The 18,540-nt window shown below is 53.3% G+C and overlaps 1 protein-coding gene across 1 annotated transcript in view; it reads left to right on the top strand.

Annotated features, from left to right (window-relative positions):
• Positions 1-2,791: 2,791 nt before the first annotated feature.
• Grhl3 (grainyhead like transcription factor 3) overlaps positions 2,792-18,540 on the top strand; it is a 32,260-nt gene continuing 16,511 nt past the window's right edge. Inside the window, exons 1-3 of the mRNA XM_047529326.1 lie at positions 2,792-3,015; positions 14,553-14,739; positions 17,330-17,391. Of these exons, the coding sequence (XP_047385282.1) occupies positions 2,999-3,015; positions 14,553-14,739; positions 17,330-17,391 (266 nt within the window). The 5' untranslated portion in view covers positions 2,792-2,998. The remainder of the gene's footprint in view (positions 3,016-14,552; positions 14,740-17,329; positions 17,392-18,540) is intronic.

Below are 18,540 nucleotides of genomic sequence, written 5' to 3'. Positions count from 1 at the left end.
GCCTCACCCAGTCGTGGGCCAAGCTCACGCTGCCCAGGAGCAGGACGGGCTGCAGCAACAGCTGGGCCGTGTCTCTTTAAAACCTTGGTCTCTCTGCCTGGTGGGAACGAAGGCCTGGAGCAGCCTTGCCTCCTAACAGGGAGGTGCACCTGCTGTTTGAGGGGTCCTCTACCATTGCAAACGGGTTCGTGGTGTCCTGCCTGCCTACCCCAGACCACTAGTCCCTCCGTCCTACCCACCTGCAGCCTTCCTGTGTGTGAAGGCATAGAAACCCCTCATGACCTGGGCCTCTGCCCATCTCCGAAGATGGACTTGGCTGATCAAAGAGGCAGGACCCAAAGATAGTGAAAGAGGATCTATTTTTTTAAAAGCCCAGTGAAGCCCAGTGCGGTTGTACACATCTGTGATCCTGGCAACTCAGGAGGCTGAGGCAGGAAGATCACATGTTTGAGGCCAGTCCGGACAACTCAGCAAGACCCTGTCTCAAAAAAAAAATAGCTAGCTAGCTAGATCGGGCTGGGGACTTAGCTCCATGACACAGTGCCCGTGGCTTCAATCCCCAGTACTACAGACAGTAATCAATCAATTCAAAAGGTCAGTGAGCCGGGCACCGTGGCACACACCTCTAACCCAGCTACCTGAAAGGATCACCAGTTTGAGGGCAGCCTGGCAACTTGGTGCGACGCTGCCCTCAAAATAAAAGATAAAGGGCTGGAGATAGAGCTTAGTGGTAGAGTGCCCCTAGGTTCAATTCCCGGTGCTGCAAAAAATAAAAATAATGAGTGAGTAGATAAGCCCAGTGCGCACAGACTTGCGCCCGGAGTTCCAGCCCCCCCAGGCCCGGGCAGCATGAGTCACCCAGCCCTCCGCCAGTGCCTTGCAACACTGCTGACAGAAACCACAGCCTTCCCAGGGGACAGTTCACAGAGAAGCGCGCCACCCTGGAGGCTGCAGCGAGCTCTGCAGTCTTATTGGAAACCGGCCTTCCTGCCACCAGCCCCTGTGAAGCGGCTGTGCAGGCGGTGCTCTTGACTAAATCCAGCTCCAGTCCCACTGCCTCACTGGGCAGCTTGAGCAGTTTACCTGATCACTCTGTACCTCAGTCTGTTCATCTATAAAGTGGGAGTAAGAAGTGTCTGTCCCCCAGGGTGGCTTAAGGATTAAATGAGATAATGCCCACGAAGGTGGAGCTGGGCCGGTGCCTGAGACCGTAGTATCGAGCCCGCTGGAAGCCAGAGGCTGAATTGGAGAGTCAGGTGAACGAGACAGCAAGGTCTTTGCTCTTCAGCATTCATATTCCAGAGGAAGGGAGACAGACGATTAGTTAGAAAAATATCCAAAAGTCCAGAGGCCTCTGCAGAGGATACAAATGAAGTGGTGTGACATAAGAGCTGAATGCCTCCTTCAGCAGGGGTGACGGGAGAGGGCTGTTCTGAGGAGGTGACTTGATTATCAGCAATTGTTATTATGTACTATTGTGGGGGCTCTGGGGGGCCTCCACACAGCCTCCAATGAAAAAATCAAACTCTCCACTGTTTTCAAACCCAAGGGGGCACCTTTGAATTCTGAATTTCCCCTTGGAACCTCCATCAGATCTCAGCCCGTGCAGCCGTGCTTGCCTGTGAGAGAGAAAGCCCAGGTAAGGTTCCCAGGCAGACCAGGCAAAGCGGGAGCGGGCAGCAAGAGAGAACCGGGAGGAAAAGATCCCAAGATCTTCAGCTTACATTTAATTTCAAATTAATCCTGGTGGAATCTCTTTTAAAAGCTCCAGCGTTGTCCTCTTTGTGTCTGTGGATATTCTGGCTTTACCAACCGTGTTCTTTATAGAAGACAGCTCATGGCAATTATTCCCCAATTGCTCCACCTGGCATCTGATTTCTCTTGAGTTCCCAGTGCAGAACGGAACACTCAGGAGTTTGAGAAATGACTGGCTAGCTAAGGCTTCAGAGGTGGCCAGCTTCAACTTTTCCATCCCTTCTGTGCTGGCCAGAGGCCCGTGGTTTGCCCACATCCCATTTAGATCTGTATCATACTAGATAAAAAGCTGCCCTGGCCCTACTCCCCCACTGTTAACACACACACACACTCACACACACACAGATGGTAAATAGTAACCCTGGTTTTTTGGCCTATTTTCCCAGAACCCAGAGTAGGACCTCTCATATATCTGGTGCTCAATAAATGCAGGTTGAATTGAGGCCACTGGATTCAGCTCAAGCGGGGAGCCACACTGGGAGGACGAGGTCTGAGGAGTCAGAAACGGGTTCTGACTCGAGGTTGTACCCTTGGCAAAGCAAGCCTGCATTTCCTCCCTCCTGTGCGGTGGGCGTCGGGAGGAAGACAGAGTGGGGGGGCTGTGAGTCCACCATTGAGGGTTACCAGGAAAATCACAAGAAGTCGCTTGGATGATTGGAAAATATCATCCATAAATATTGTCTTAGGGGAAAAGTCCTGAGGAAAAGAAGGGAACTTATAGAGAGACCTACCTGGGGAGAATCTGCGTTCTCCTTTGAGATCTCCCCGTGGCAGAAGAGGGGGCAAAGGGCTGTGGTCGGGGGGATGTTTCTGGGATCCGAGATACTAACTAGACACAGGGATCGAGGTGTTTTGAAGCCTTGTATTTTTCACTCGGGTTGTCTCGCTTCTTTCCAGCATTTTTTTCTCCTCCCTCCTCCGCTCGTCTCCGCCCCCCGCCCCCTCACCGGGAAAGGAATTGGCCGGCTCCGCCCAGCCAGCCCCCCAGGACTCCGCCCCTGCGCGGCGGGCCAAGAGTTAACAGCTGCACCTGTTGAGGTATTCGGCAGTCGCAGGCACCTGTATCCACAGCCAATCAGCGCCAGCGCTGCCGGGAACCTACCTGTCAGCAAAATCCCAACACCCAAACCTCAACATAAATCAAACCCTTCCCTGGGCAGGGGATGTCTGCGTCGGGCCCGCATTAGGGACCAGCGGTCAGCGGAGCCGCAGCGCGCGGGTCGCCGGAGCCGGGAGCAGGAAGATGTCGAATGAACTTGAGTGAGTGACCGTCGGGGGATGCCGGGCCGCCCTCTGGGCCTAGGGTCTGGATGGGGTTTCCGAGCGGGGACGCGCGGCGAGGCCGGCGCCAGGATTCACACGGCAATTTGTAAGGGTAAATGAATGGGCCGAGGATCCTGCGCTGCGTGTCGAGGCAAGCCCCAGTCTCGAGCTGGAGCTGAGTGTTTCCCTGGGAAAATACTTTTTCTCTTTCTCTCTGAGGAGCAGTTTCGAGCCAGGGAGGGAAACACAGGACTGAAACTGAAGGTTTGGAGCCCCACTTTCTGATACGCTGAAGGGGCCTCGGAAATGAGAGGCCATCCCAGCCTCATGGAGCCTTTCCATCTTCTTCCCAAAAGAAACTTCTTCGAGGTGGCTCCCGTAGCGTCTTGGGCAGAGAGTTGGGTTTCTCTGAAGGGACTTGTTTGTTGAGTGGGAGCCATCCCAAGCAAGAAAGGCAGTGTGGTGGGGAAACGTGCACTCTGTGGTGGGCTTGACCTAGGTTCAGATCCAGGCTCTCCCTTGTGAGTTGTGTGTTCTTGGACAAGTCATCCAACTTATCCGAGCTTCATTTTCCTCATCTGGAAAATGGGTACAAGAATGCTTTGTAGGATTCTCAAGAGAGTTAAGTGGCTGAAGTCTGTAAAATGCTTAGCACAGAGCCAAGGTCTGAAGAGGTGTTCATAAAATGTGGTTGATTTTATTCAGAGGCAGTTCTACGGCTGGGGAAGCCAAGGAGTGGTTTTTGGTGAGGTCACTTCTGTTGCCTGGCAGGAGGCAGGTGCATCCCTGCCCAGATTTGGGATTCAGAATCATAACTGGCTAATGCTGACCTTTACTGTGGATCCTGGATGGAGGTCCAGACCTCTGAGGAGGTGGGATGAGGCTAGGATCAGGGCTGCTTTAGCTGGGGTTTACGTCGCTGGTAAGAGAAGCCGACCTTTTAAACACTGACTCTCCTCTTCCTGCCACCCTCAGGGGTGAGTGGGCAGAGGCAAGGGCTGAATGATCTTTTTTTACTTCCAAGCTACTCAATTGATTGTTTTAAGAACTTAAAGACTATAGGCAGAGCAGCTGTCTGCTCCTGACTGCAGTTGGGAGTCCATGATTCTAGCCAGCTCTTGGGCTCTTCTGGGTCAGTCAGTTATGTTCATAGTACAGTCACTGAGGTTAATGAGCATCGGATATCATTTGAATTTCCCCGGGGTTGACAAAGTGTTGACCACAAACTAGAATAAGAGAGGGAGCACTGCACGGATGTTTGGGTTCAAGTCCCAGTCCTGCCACTTATCCGTGTGACTTTGGGCAAGTTGCTTCGCTTCTCAGGGTCCTTGCCTGTAAACTGTGACCAAAGTGGTACCCACCTTATGCAGTTGTTCAGGATTCAACAACTTCACAATAGTGATTCCTTTAAAGCCCGAAAGGGAGCAAGCTAATAACTCCATTGTTATTTCATAGAAAAATAAGCAAGTGAGCTTTTATGAACCCTCTTGCTTTCCAGCTTTCCACACTTGGAACATCCACACAAAAAAATTTGAGATGTGCCTCCATCCCATTTAGATCTGCTGGTTAAAACTGCAGAGGTTGCAGGCAGAATCTATTTGTGTTGCTCCTTAGAGGGCAAGTGTCCTGAAGCGGGTTACTTGGACAAAAAGGTTTTCTGCTTTTCTTCTCCTTAATGATTTGGATTTGAAGTCATGTCTGCTGACAGTGGCGGGTTCTCTATTTGGGTGCTTGGAGAGGGAAGCCTGTGCCTGCTGAGTAATTGCAGGCTGACTCTGAAGCCACCTCTTGAGATTACAATGACAGAGCCTGGGGCTTAGCTGCCCCTATTGATAAGGGGGGATACCAGGTGCTTGGCTTGCAAGTTCTGCCCTGCTGCTGTTGTGACCTCCGGTCTTGCTGGGGCAACCCCTTAACAAGCATGGAGCTGGGAAGACTGGTTCAAACATTCATCCTGAGCCCTGATAGAGGGACCAACTCTTGCCAGCCCTGGGCACAGTGCACAAAGTTGGACTTGGATCTCTCCATTCTGCCTCTTACCAGCTGCAGGATCCTGGTGACTCTGTTTGTCCTCCCTGACCCTCAGTTTCCCCATCTGTGAATGACGTCTATGAACACCTACCTGGCAGGGGAGCAGTGAGCTCCCATAAGTGGATCACCGCCTGGAGTAGGAGCTCCAAGATGTGGCCTGATGACTAGGCCTCGGGTGGAAGGCGGCACTTCCAAGGCCGGGTGTTGGGCAGCATGGAGGCCTGCCGGTGGCGTCAGAAACCAGCTCTAGGCAGCTGGTGGGTGGCGAGCGCCTGGGCCTTTCATGTGGTCGGGCCCAGCGCCGGGCGCCTCCGCCAGCCCCCAGGCCTCTGCCCGCCGCCCTGGCTGCCTCCAGCCCGCAGCCTCCCGTGCCCTGCGGCTGGCCTCTGCCGCGCAGGCTCCTGGGGCCGCGGCCCTAGTGCTCGCGGAGAAACAGCCCGAGCCTGTGCCGCGCTGCGCCTGCGCGCTGGTCGCCCTCAGCCTGCCTGAGTGGGCACTGTGAGCCACCGACCGGACCTAGGCCAGCTGCTGTGCGCGCTTGTGGCCCCTGGCCCTTGCAGGTGCCCCTAGGGCCCTTGTGTGCCTGGCACGCCCGCACCGTCCGGCCTCGAGCCTTGCGTCGGGCGCGGTGTCACGGCGGAGGAAAGCAGGGCTTGGCCGCATTGCGACCTGGCACACAGTAGGTCCACCAAACGGAGGCTCAATGTCAGGATCATCCCGCAGCCTGGACTCCCACCCCCCCCACCCCCACCCCCACCCCTTGGGAATTTTATCCCCGTCCCCAAGTCCCCTGAGAGGGGCGACTGAGCGAGGTGGCTGGGGGCTGGGATCCAGGCTGGGCCAGTGGCCAAGGCCCCGCCGCCGCCGTCCATCTGATCTCGGGAGCACCGGCTCCAGACTGCCTGGAGCGCTGAAAGAGTTAACCAGGAACGCCTCCCCGCTGCGGTTTTGTGGTCGAAACCATGATTGCCAGGAGCAAATTTTTGTCGTGCACAAGGTGTGTTATTAAAAGTCGGAGTTACGCTGCTGGTGAATGAAAAGTTAAAAGCCCTCATTAAGCTCGGGCTGTAAAACAGGCGGACTGTGCCGAGAGGCCGAGGGACTACCCTAACGGCGGCCCAGGCGCCCGAGGTCCCTTAGGCTCTGAAAGCCAGCGACAGGCCCAGCAGTTTGTCAAGAAGCCCCACACTGAGGAACAGGAGGCAGAAAGGGCAGCAGAGCCAAAGCGCAGTTTGGATCCCCAGCTTTTCATTGGGTTAAAGCCAAAACAGCAAAAATTGAGCACTGACCCGCATCAGGTATTGTGTCACGTATTTAATAAATACATTGTCGCCTTTATTCCTCCCAAGACACAGAGGTGTGGGAGTGTAAATGCAACTTTGCAGAAGACTGGACCAAAGCTTGACTCAGGAGTGCCCCGGGTCTCGCCAAAGAACTGGGATCTTAAGTGGGTCTTAACCTGAAGACAGAACACTATGCCACCCTGTGCCTAGACGTTTTAAAAGGACAAGGAGATTTGTTGGACTGTTAACAGTAGTTTTCTCAGAGTGGAAATGTGAATGAATTCTCTGCTTCCTGTGTCTTTGTAGGTTTCACATTTTATATACATACTTTTACAAACCTATGTTGCTTTTGAAATGAGGAATGGGGAGAGAAGGAATCACTATTTTTAAGAGAGATTAGTTCACCTCACTGTTTTAAAGAGAATTATTAGTTCACTCGAACAGTGTTCTCAAAGTGTGGTCCCTGGATCATCCTCTTCCTCATCATCTGGGAACTTGGAAATGCAAATTCTCGGCCCCACCCTAGACCTACTAAATCAGAAACTCTGGGGGCGGGGCTCGGCCTTATGTGTTTTAACAGGCCCTCCAGGTGATTCTGATGCATGTTCAAGTTTAAGACCATTGGCCTAGAAGACCAGGCAGAGGACTGGGAGGCAGGAGGTTCCCAGATCCACTCCTGACCTGCAGCGCAGTCGATGAGTCAGCGCACCCAGGACCTTGCTTCGGAAGCACACCTGTGTTTAAAGGCCCACTCCGCTGCCTGTGGATCGGAGGACGTCTCCAGCTCTTACCTAAGTGTCAGTCTTCGTGTGGGTAAAACAGGGACAGAAACACCCACTCACAGGACCCGTGTGAGAACAGAAAGGCACAGGACCTAACTGTACTGAACAATTTAGTTCCTGTCCCTTCTCTTACCTGCCTTCCCCTTCTGGAACTCAGCTTTCCTGCTTGTAAAATGTAGCAGATAATCCTGACTGGCAGCAACTGACCTAGTGAAAGTCTCGAAGAGAAATCATCTCATCGGTGTTTGGTGTTAGAATCGGGAACTTTCGAGGGCAGAAATCGCGAGGTAGTCAGCATTGTGTCCCCAGCGCTCTTCCCATGGCCTCTTGGAGAGTCACCTTCAGTCAATGTTGAGTGACCCAGGGAGCGGATGAAGGGATGTGGCACTCTGGGTGTAGGGGTGGATTTCAGCTCCTTTCACATCTCTGCTGAACAATGGAGCAAAACCCCCAGAAAACCTGACAAGAAATCAAGAGAAGAGAGTATGAAAGAACAATTCTCAACAGGGAAGAATTTTTCAAAGGACAGAAAGTGAGTTTCTGGTATAATTAGAAAATGGCACATAATTAATTTACATGCAACTAGCAGTGGTTGCTGGAGGCTGACGGCCCTCGACTTGCCCACCTGGATCCAGATGGGGAGGAGGTGATGCTCACCCCTCTTATCTTGGAATCTCCAAGCACCAAGTCTGCTTCTGCCAGCTGGGAATAGCTGGCCCGTTTTATAAGTGGGAGAAAGTGAGGCTGCGAACCGTGCAGTTGGTGAGGGCTCGGTCACAAAGTATTAGTGGTTGTGATAATGGTTCCATTATGTGCTGGCACTGTGCTGATCACTGCTGCATCCTCTCATTGCATCTTCCAACAGAAACAGTTCCCAAAGTCGGTGTAATGATGAAATAAGACAATGACTAGGAATTGTTTAGCTAGCACCTGGTGCTTGGTAATCCCTTCATGAAAGGTAGCTATCATAATAATTCTGTGAGGTTAATGCTTTCTTCTTCCTACATTTTGTAGGTTAGAAACTCAGGCACAGAGATGTCAAGTTGCTTGCCTAAAGTCACACAGCGGGTAGCAGGGATGAAACTGGAACCCAGCTCTGCACAGCTCTAGGGCCGCCTACCCCTGTCACCATGTGTTCACATGGCCTTGTTCAAATCAGAATCAGTAAAAAACTATGCCCTCCACTCTACCCCAAAGGAGCCCCCAGCTCATGTGACAAGACACATTTCCCTGCACGTCCAGAAAACCAGATGGGCTCCCGGCAGGCACAAGAACCCTGGGGCATGGTGCGCCGGGCTGACTGGGAAGTGGTCCCTCCGTGGGCAGCTGTGGCAGGGCCTCCCTGGGATGATCAGTGAGTGTGACTGATCACTGCCAATGAGGCTGGGCGGCTCACAGCACGGTTTGGCAGGTCACTGACTGGGCGTGTCTGGGTGTCACACCCAGCTCAAGTGGCCCCTGGAACTGTCCTTCCTCAGGCTGGAGGGAAGTGGGGTCCAGCTCCCCAGATTGGTCCCAAACGGGCGCCTCTGTCAACTGGGGTTAAACTTACCCACGTTGGTGGTCGGTTTTCTTCCACTTTCTGCAAAGCTGAGTGAGGGTACGTAGGACCTTCTCTGAATGGTGGAGATGAGTAGATGACTAGGAGACGGGGAGCGATTGAGCTGACCACTGGGCAGCGGGTGAGGAACCTTGAGTCTCAATCCTGCTGTGTGTCCTTGGGCAAGTCACACCTCCTCTCTGGGACTGGATTTCTAAGATTTCTTTGTACCTTAAATCCCTATGTTTCACGCAGTGAAATGATGACAAGAGGCCCTAACAACTGGCTGAGACAGCATCTCCTTAGTCCCACTGGGAGTGTTAAGTGGCTCAGGCAGAAAGCTGGTAACACTGCCAGGCAGAGGGGCTTGCTGAGGTGAAACCCACCTTACCTCTCTTGGCCTCCTCCATCCTGGTGCCTAGGATGATGTGTGTTGGAGTCAGGAGGCTAAGAGGGTGACTGGGCATGGAGTGGCTGGTACCACACCCCTTCTGTGCCTCGAACCAGAATATACTGCTGGAGCAAGACCCCAGCCTCCCCGGGCCCCTCCCAGGCCGTTGGCACACCCCTGTGGGCTAGTGATGGGAGACCTCCATGAGTGAGGCCCAGCAGCCAGATTGCTGAGCTCCTCTCTCTTGGTCTTATTTCCAACTCTTTCCCAAAGGAGAAGCCAGATGGGGAGGCCCTGAGGAGGTGGCTGTGAAGGTTCTGGATGCTGGGCGCCAGAGACCTCAGTTCTAGGCTTGACACCTTGAGGGACCAGCTGGGTGGCCTCAGGCAAACCAGCAGCCCTGTCCATGACTGTTTTTCCTGCTATCAAATGGGGACAGTCATATCTCCCCTCCCTACCTGACAGGGGCGTTGCAGGCTCTCAGCTATGACAGGTACATGAGAAGCTGCCGAGAAATAGAGCACACTATGCAAATGTGAGTGATGATCCAATGCCGGACTTGCGTTTCCTCCTCAGTGGGCTGGCCGTCCTGAGGCAAGGTGACACATGCGGAGCATCTGGCTGGACTTGGCACACAGTAGGCGGACAACCCTGGGAGCTGTCCAGGTTATGCCTTTGCTCTCACCTGGGAGGTCCTCGGCCCTCCGCACCCAGGTCTATCCTCCTGCTTCCCTGCACCCCCTCCTCGGCAAGCCTCCCTCACTCCCGGGTCTGGGCAGGTTGGAAGTCCTCTGGCTGCTCTTCCTTCGTGGCTTCCTCCGCCTGTCTGATACTCGCACTCTGGTTTTGTGGTCTTGTCTGTCCTACTCCCATTCAAATGCACCCTTGCTGACCCCTTGTCTGCAACCTTTTCCCAGGACAGGGTCTGGCACAGAGTAGTTACTTGAAAGAAGCTTGTAAAATGATGGATGGTGCCGTGCAGATTTGTTGTTTTTTGATTCTCTCCTGTATCCCTTGGAAAAGCAGCTAGTCACAGAGTTCTCAGGCCAGATATCAGGTCACCTAATGTCTCTGTTGTCTATTTCCGGGTCTTTAAAGTAGGAATAATAACACACCATGTGTGAAGGGAGGCTCCTTAAGATAATGAACGTGAAAGCCGGGGCAAGGGGTTATTAACTCTCTCCTTTGTTTTTGACATGGAAGCTGGTTCACAGACAGGAGGCTTGGGGGCAGTGATAACCTAAGCACCCTGGGCAGGCTCCCCTGTACTCTCGTTTGGGGGTTCCAGGATGACGATGTGATGATGGCTATTATTTGCTGAGAGATTATCCTCTGGCAGGCTCTAGGCTAAGCACATTTCTCACGTAAATGCACTTAATTCTCCTAACAACCCAGGAGATTAACTCTCCTCTAAAGTAGCCACCCTGGTGACTCTCCATTACATTACCGTGTTCTAATTTTCCTCACAGCACTTATCACTAACTAAAATTAACTCATTTACCTACTTGTTTATGGTCTGTCTTCTCCAATTAGACACTAAGTTCCGTGGGAGCAGAGCCTTATCTATCTAGAACAGTCCTTGACTGGCAGACAGAAGTCTCTCAATAGACCCATGTCACAGATAAGGAAATGGGCTCAGAAGGCAAAGGGGCCTACTCCAGGACACGGTTACCAAACCATGGGCAGTGCGTCCGTGGTGCCCACCATGAGGTCTGAAGTCGGTAAGGTCGCCCAAGGCCAAGTGCAGCACCCTGCCATTCCCCTTTCATCTTCTGATGGCTCAGGAGTTCCTTCTTGGACACAGATACCAACAGAGAATTTGTGTAGGCCCTAGGGAAGGTGACCTCATGAGAGAGGAGTCCCCGAGTTTCCCCTCTGTTCTGGCCCGTCACTCTTCAGTGATTCCTTCTTGGAAGCCTTTCCCCATTCATCCTGCATCTACTCCTGGGATTTTTCCTCCTGTCTCACCGGCTGAGTCTTCAACCCAGTCTTTAAGAAAACAGGACAGAGCGGGGTGTGGTGGGGCACTCCTGTAATCCCAGCCACTGGAAAGGCTGAGGCAGGAGGATCAGTTGGAGGCCAGGCTCCTCAGCAACTTCGTGAGACCCCGTTTTAACACAACAATAACAACAACAAAGGACTAGGGATGTAGCTCAGTGGTAAAGTACCACTGGGTTTAATCCCAGTATGAGAGAGAAAGAGAGAGAGAGAGAGAGGGCACACAAGAGCGCGGAGAGCCAAAACTTACTGGATTTCAGGATGCGACATGCAATGCAATGCTAACCTTATCCATAGTCAAGACTTTCTGGAGACTAGTTGCTCAGTCCTGGAACATGAGATGACTGGTGGTGTGGGCAGGCCTTGGGGCCAGGACACCAGGGTTCCAGCTTCTGACCGGAACGCTCCCAGTCATCCTCTTGTCTTCCTGCCGAGTTCCTACCTGCTGGTGTGGGTGGGAAATTCCTCTCCGCCTTGCAGCAGAGAACGGGTTCAGTGTATTCCAGAGAGGGGAGATTTCCAGAATAGGAAAGGCATCTGGAAAGGAGACTAACAGAGAGGTCCAGAGCTGCATCTTGGCCCAACGGGTCCCAGTGCAGGTGATATTGCCTGAACTGACTCAATTTCCCCTTCTGTAAAAGGGGTTGGTAATTCCTGTTTTTCAGCGCTGCTGTATGTGGGAGATGAGAGGTCGCGCCGAGACAGTCAATCCTGTGTCTCCCTATAGTAAATGCTTAAGATACAGCACCTGCTGTTTATCAAGGAATCAGACTTTGGGATCCCCAGAGAGTGCATTGGAGACTCCCGTAGGCCAGGACAGTCTCCCAGGTGATCAGAAAACACAATCCATTCTTTTGTTTTAGGTCTGACTTTTTCGTTGTCTCCTAAAATTTCTTTTTTAAAAAGAGTAGGACAGCCAGGCACAGTAGTATACACCTGTAATCCCGGGCCCAGCAGGCTGAGGCAGGAGGGTTGTAAGTTCCAGGTCAGCCTGGGCAACTGAGCAAGGTCTCATCTCAAAATAAAATTTAGAAAAGGACTTGGGGGTGTGTAGCTCAGTGGTAGGGCACCTGCCTAGCAGGCTTGAAGTCCTGGGTTTGATCCCCAGTGTTCCAATATATACATAGACACATACATACATAAAAACAGTAAGACAGCTGATAGCTCCTAACTCCACCTTTTGATCCCGGGCCAGGTTCTGCGTCTGTTTCATGTGACCGTGTCTTGTAAGATTTCGCAGCCCCTCGCATCTAGCCCCAAGCCAGCCTGGAGTACCGTAACAGTTTGCCCACACTAAGTGCTTATTACGTGCCAGGCTCAGTTCAAAGCATTTTCAGGTGCTCGTGCCCTTAATCCTCATAACCCGACACAGTGGGTACTTTTACTAGACTTAGTTACAAACGAGAAGAGGTGCGAAGCGCTAGCTGGCCTGTTGGGGAGGAGCCGCCAAGGCCTTCCAGCCTTCCTGTTTCTCCCACGCCTCCTGAGCTTGGAGTTCCCTTTAGCCTGGGGCTGGGCAGAGTGGGGGCAGCCACCCGGGCTCGTTCAGTAAGTTCCTCTAACCCCAGGCCCAAGAGGCAACTAGGAGGGCCTCTTCTCACCCCTCTGTCTGTGGCTCCTTGATTTATAGCAGCAGAAACTTGGGGTGTGCCTCCTCTCCACGTCCCTAGAGCAGGAAGGTTTCTGTCATCTCTCTTTCTTGTGTGACAGCTCCTTCTGCCTCCCTCTCAGAGCCCCACGCCCCACAGCTGGGGCCCAGTGGAATGGGAGACACTGCCTTGGACGAAGTCCCCTCCACCCCCACTGCCTGCCTAGGTCTGCCTGGCTGCTGTGTCTACCAAGCTGGAGAATGTGGGCCTGAGTCACGGGTGACAGGAGGCCCTTGCCCACCCACTAGTCTGACACAAATTTCATTACGGACACATTGCTCTGCTCCGGTAAAGACGGCCCTCTTGGATTATGGTCGAGCAGGTGACTTAGTGGAACGCATGTGGCTGTGGTGCGGGACAAGCCTGAGTTTCTGTCCTGGTTGTGTCATTGACAGCCGGACGATCTTGGGCGTTTCCTCATCCTCAGTCTCAGGTGTCTGTGAGTGGAAGTGAACGATCCTTACCTTGAAGTGTCTCGTAATGAGCAGATCTAATGAATGTCATGGTGAATGGCAGCTGGCGTGGATGCTAAGGCCTAACGCGGGGGAGTCCCTCAGGCCCATGTAGGAAGCGGGGACTTGGGGCAGCAGAAGGCTAGGGAGTACCTGCTTCATCTCTGGGGTTCTCTCCAGCCCCAGCCTGGAGAGCTCACCCTCTCATCTACAGCCTCCTCACATGCTCTGCTCTAAAGTGCGCACAGCCAGCTTTGCTCCTGCCTGAGAGCGGGTACCTCTGAGCCAGTCTCAAAGTGTGGGCCCCCGGCTTCCAGCAGCCGCTGTCACCAGGGAAGCTGTAAGAAATACACATTCTCAGTCACCCCAGACGGGGGGATTCAGGAACTCCAGGGCTGCGCCCACCACCTGCGCTTAGCAAGCCCCCTGAATCCTTCTCACGCAGCTGTAGTCCGAGAACACCGTCCTGTGCTGCAGCACCCTCCTGCGAGAGCCTGAATCTGCTCAGGGCCATCCCTGACTGGGACCCTGGACCATACCTTTTAACTTTTCTGAGTTTCCTATATAATAGGAATAATAACAGGACCTGCCTTAGCAGGGTCATGCCGAGAATGGGCTAGATGATAATTCATGAGAAGTATCAAGTTCAGTGACTAAAACATGGCCGATGCCCAGGACAGACTGGATGCCATTTTTATCATCGTCGCTATCCTGTATTACGTCCCCATTCCTGTTCCCCTCCCCTTCTGAGAGAAGCAATTCCCAGTGCTGAGTGTCCCCAACTAAATGTCTGCCTCCTTCATGAAGCTCTTCCCGGCCCCTCGCCTTTGAGCCCCTGGGCTTGTCCCTTGGGCCACCATGCCTTGTGTCTGTCGAGCTTCTTGGCATAGCACCCCGTTCTGCAACTCCAGGTCCTGGCTTCTGGCAGCTGTCTGGGACCCTACAGTACAGTCGCTCCACGGTGCCAGTTCCCGAGACCAGCTGCCTCAGGCTCCCTGCCATGCGTTCTGTCGTTTGCTGTGGTTTCCCCACCACGGTGATCCGCACCTCCTCAGGAGAGCACATGCTGGGCCGTCTGGACTTGTCATTGTCATTTCCCATCCAGTCGTATAGTTCCCCCAAATGTATCTACTACCGCAGTGTCTTGCTGAATCCCCTCAAGTGGCTCAAGGTCGGCTCTGGGGTCCTCACGTTGCAGGGAAGGGACCCAAGGCCCAAGGTCCACAGCTTGCGTGGCGGCGTTGGTGCTGTGGAGCTCCAGCGCTCACATCCTCCCGCTGCCCCGCGCTGCCTCATGGTGGCAGAGCAGGTCTGAGTTTCCAGGCCGGTGGCTCTGAATTCCTGGGCACGGGCCTGAGGCTGTGCACGCAGGAACCTTCCTAAATCTGACCCCCTCATGCGCCTTCAGCTTCAGGTCCGTGCGACTGCTGAAGAATGACCCGGTCAACTTTCAGAAGTTCCCCTGCACCAGCGAAGACGAGGCCTGGAAGACGTACCTGGAAAACCCCTTGACGGCGGCCACGAAGGCCATGATGAGAGTCAATGGGGACGAGGACAGCGTGGCAGCCCTGAGCTTCCTCTACGATTACTACATGGTACCTCCGCCCCTTCCCACCCGGCGCGGGTCTGCTTCAGGCTCGGCAGCCACCCGGCAGCAGGCCCCAGCCCCTCGCCTCAGGGCCTTTGTACACGCTGTTTCCTCTTCCGGGCTGCTGCCCCTTCCTCCTGACTGAGCTCTATTCTCTGCTTGGGTCTTAGCTTCAATGTCACCTCATTCCCTCATGGGGTGAGGGAACCCCACTGTCATCCTCCCCATCTATCCTAAGAAACCGGCCGCATGTTCACTCATTTCTCCATTTTCTCCATGACACTGAGCAAGGAGGGCGGGAAGATGCTGTGATTGTTACCGACTCTCCATGCCCTGTAGGGCCCCGTCACCCAGGGCACCACAGTGTTGGCTGGGTGATGAACACCTCGCCAGTCACACTCCACCCACCACCCTTGGTCTGTCCTGCCCCTGGATCATCCCAGCCTCCCATCACCCCACCTCCGGGAACACAGCTCCTCTCTCGCCCCCTCTTCCCTCCCTCCTTCCTTCCGCTTTCCCTCCTTCCTCCCTCTTTCCTCCCTCCTTCCCTCCCTCTTTCCTTTCCTTTCCCCTTCCTTCCTTCCTTCCTTCCTTCCTTCCTTCCTTCCTTCCTTCCTTCCTTCCTTCCTTCCGAGCCTGGCCAAGGCCACCGTCTCTTGGATGCCATTCTGCCATGCCCCTGTCCCTCTCCTGGGCCTCCGACTCTCCTTCCTGCCTCTGCCACCATACTGTCTTCTCTTGTTCTCTAATTATTTCCAGGGCCCTGACCTTGACTCTGAGACCATTGGTTCCTGAGAACAGGAGTTCATCTCTGATAGATGGGGCTTGATCCAGTTAGCAACCACAAATGTGGAACACAGGAGACGCGCCTTCACCCGTGCCAGGCATTGCTAATGGATGGCAGGCCGCATTCTCATTGGGGAACCTGGGGCTGCAGAAGCTTGGCAGCCCCGTACCCCAGCATCCCTGCCAGAACGGACTCAAGACAGCAAACGTACTTGCTATCCCTGGGCTGGGGGACTGCACCAGAAGACTTTCCTAGATTCAGGGACGAGGGACAAGAATAGCCAGTTTTTGAGATAGCTGATTTGGAACTGAACTTGAAGATTTAGAGCCATCTTGCCTGTAAGCCCTTAAACTTACTAGCCTGGGAAGTATTTTATCCACTTTGCCACAAGAAGGAAGACAGATTCTCTTCATGAATTCAGAGGCCAAAGGAGGGCAGAGGCAGGTGGGTCCAGGTAGGAGAAGGTGCAAACTCTCCTCTGACTTGGGTTCTCGTCCTGGAGTGACCTGCTTTCCTTACCCTGCTGCTTCCCCAGAGGACGATGGTGCCTAGCCCAGGCCAGCAGGAGAGGAATTGCAGTGACCGCCTCAGTGCGGGCCATGGCAAGAGCCAGATTCTCAGTCTGATTCAAACCCAGCCTGGAATTTATAGGTTAATTTGGACCATAAGATAAATAAAATCCAGCACTATCTCCCTTGGACAAGAGGTCATTCCCAGGGCCAGAATGGTGGGGCCAGGCTTCGAAGGTGACATCTGTGCTAGTTTTTGTGCAGCACGGTGTCTTGATGAGACCCACCTGGGTCTGGGGCAGCCCTGTGGGTAGTGAGGACATGGCATTGTGTTATGGCCGGAGTACCAGCTTGGAGTTCAAAACCTTGGCATGCCACGGCTGGCCAAGTGGTTTTGGGCAACACAGTGGTAAAGGTGACCACTTCCTGCTTCTTATTGAAGGCTGGCACCTTCTCAAATACTGTCCCATGGGGTGTGACTAAGAGCCCAGGCTTTGGAGTCACTAGCCTGTCTTGGAGTCTTAGCTTTATCAGCCTTAGGGACAATGAGCTAGAGTGTTCTGCGGTGTAATGATATTTTGTAATCATGAAAGGTCACATTTACAGGGATGCTGCCTTGCACTAGGGGCTGTTCTAAGCACCCACAGCCATTGCTTTCATCACCGTGTTTTACAGTTGAGGATGTGACGTGTGGGCAGCTGAGTGCCCTGCCCAGGCCCAGCTGGCACACATCTAGGAATTGAACTGAGAAATCTGGATTCCGAGTCCATGCTCCTTAGCACCAAGACAATGGCGTCTCTCTGGTCCTCGTCTCCTCATCCACGTGGTGGTGATGCTAGTTGACATCTCAGGGTGGGGTGAGGTTAAATTAGAGAATAGAAGCATTTGACAAGGTCTAGTGTATAGGGAGTACTATTTTAAAAGCCAGTATTATTTTATTAATAAATCTTCATAGTTCCCTTGAAGTTGGTTTTATAATCCCACACTTGACATATGAAGAAGCCATCTCAGGGAGGTGCAGTCTTTTATACAATGTTACACAGAACTTTTAAGCAATAAAGGGAGGAAGCCAGGTCTGCCGGACTCCAAGTTCAGTGTGCCTTAACTTGTAAGCCTGAGCTATTTCTTTCTACTCCCTAACATGGGGCCCAGACTAAATGGTGGCTAGAGTTACTGCCAACCTGAAAGACTTGTGAATTTTCTCCCAGAGTTCCAGGCCAAAGCCGCAGAAGGGGATTGAGGCCCTAAACAGCTAGATCTTAGCCAAGAATCATTCATAAATCCTTCCTTTCTCCTCCCAGGGCCCCAAGGAGAAGCGGATACTGTCCTCCAGCACTGGGGGCCGAAATGACCAAGGAAAGAGGTGAGGTGTCTTTGTCTCTTTGCCCTCCCCCCTCCCCGCACCCCCATCCTCTTTAACAGGGGCTGACTTGCCTGTTAGGCACAGGAGACTCGTGAGCAGGACCCACAGTGCCTTTAGGGGCTCCTGAAAGTGTTTTCATTTCTTTTAAAATCAGAAGAAAAAATTAAATTATTCTTCTCTTCCCCTCCCTCCTCTTCTTCTTTTTCTTTCTTTTTGCAGAGCTGGAGATCGAACCCAGGGCCTCAAGCATGCGAGGCGGGCACTCTGCCACTAAGCCAAGCCCCTAACCCTTAAAGCTGTCCGTATGGCAGTGTAATTGCATAAGATATTTCAAAATATTTTCCAAGGGGCTGGTAAGGGCAGAAGAGGCAAGGGGCTGTCTCATGCTTGCAGGACACACACACACACACACACACACACACACACCATGCCCTAGGCCATGTGAGCTGTTTACTGAAAACAAACTTCAAAGCCCCAGTGGTGAAAAGCCCTGCAGGCAGCTTTTCTGCTCCAAACCTTCCTCCCCAGCCCCCAGCCTTTTGCAGGGAGGGATAGCCGTGCTGTCCCTGGTGGAGGGGACCGTTGAGTTCCTGGACATCTTCCCTCTGGTTCTCTGGGCTTCTGCCTGGCATTAGTGCCTCAGGCCACTAGTGTTCCTTTCCTGGTAGAAGCAGCCAGGCCCTGCACATGGCCAGATGGGTACTGGAGGGACCTTGCTCCCCTCTCTCTTCTTTCTCCTTTCCGGCCAATTGGGTGGCTTCTCAAAAATGACTGAGCAAGGCCCCTGCTGGGAAGCCTTGTGGGCCTTCCTGCCTTCCAGGAAACCCCAGCTGCTAAGGCAGACACTGAGCGCTGCGTGGGACGCAGGGTGTGCGCTGACAGCCTGCTCGGCTCCCGGCCTCGGCTGGAGCAGTGGGCTAGGAGTGTGGGGCCTTCCTCAAACTAATTCCAGAAGTGAACAGTAAAAAAGTGTAAAAAGGTCCTACCTGCTCTCCCCTTAACAACCAGGTGCATCCTCCAGAGCTTTCTCTAAACATATATTAACTACAGCCGCAGATACACAGCCCCCTCCCCTGCACAGCTCATGGGCTGATGTAGCACAGTTTTTTGGAAGTGTGAACATTTTTGACACAGGGATGTTTGACTCCA

Source organism: Sciurus carolinensis, chromosome 1 (genome assembly GCF_902686445.1).
Source record: "Sciurus carolinensis chromosome 1, mSciCar1.2, whole genome shotgun sequence".
Taxonomy (NCBI): domain Eukaryota; kingdom Metazoa; phylum Chordata; class Mammalia; order Rodentia; family Sciuridae; genus Sciurus; species Sciurus carolinensis.
This window is presented reverse-complemented; position numbering and strand designations above follow the sequence as displayed.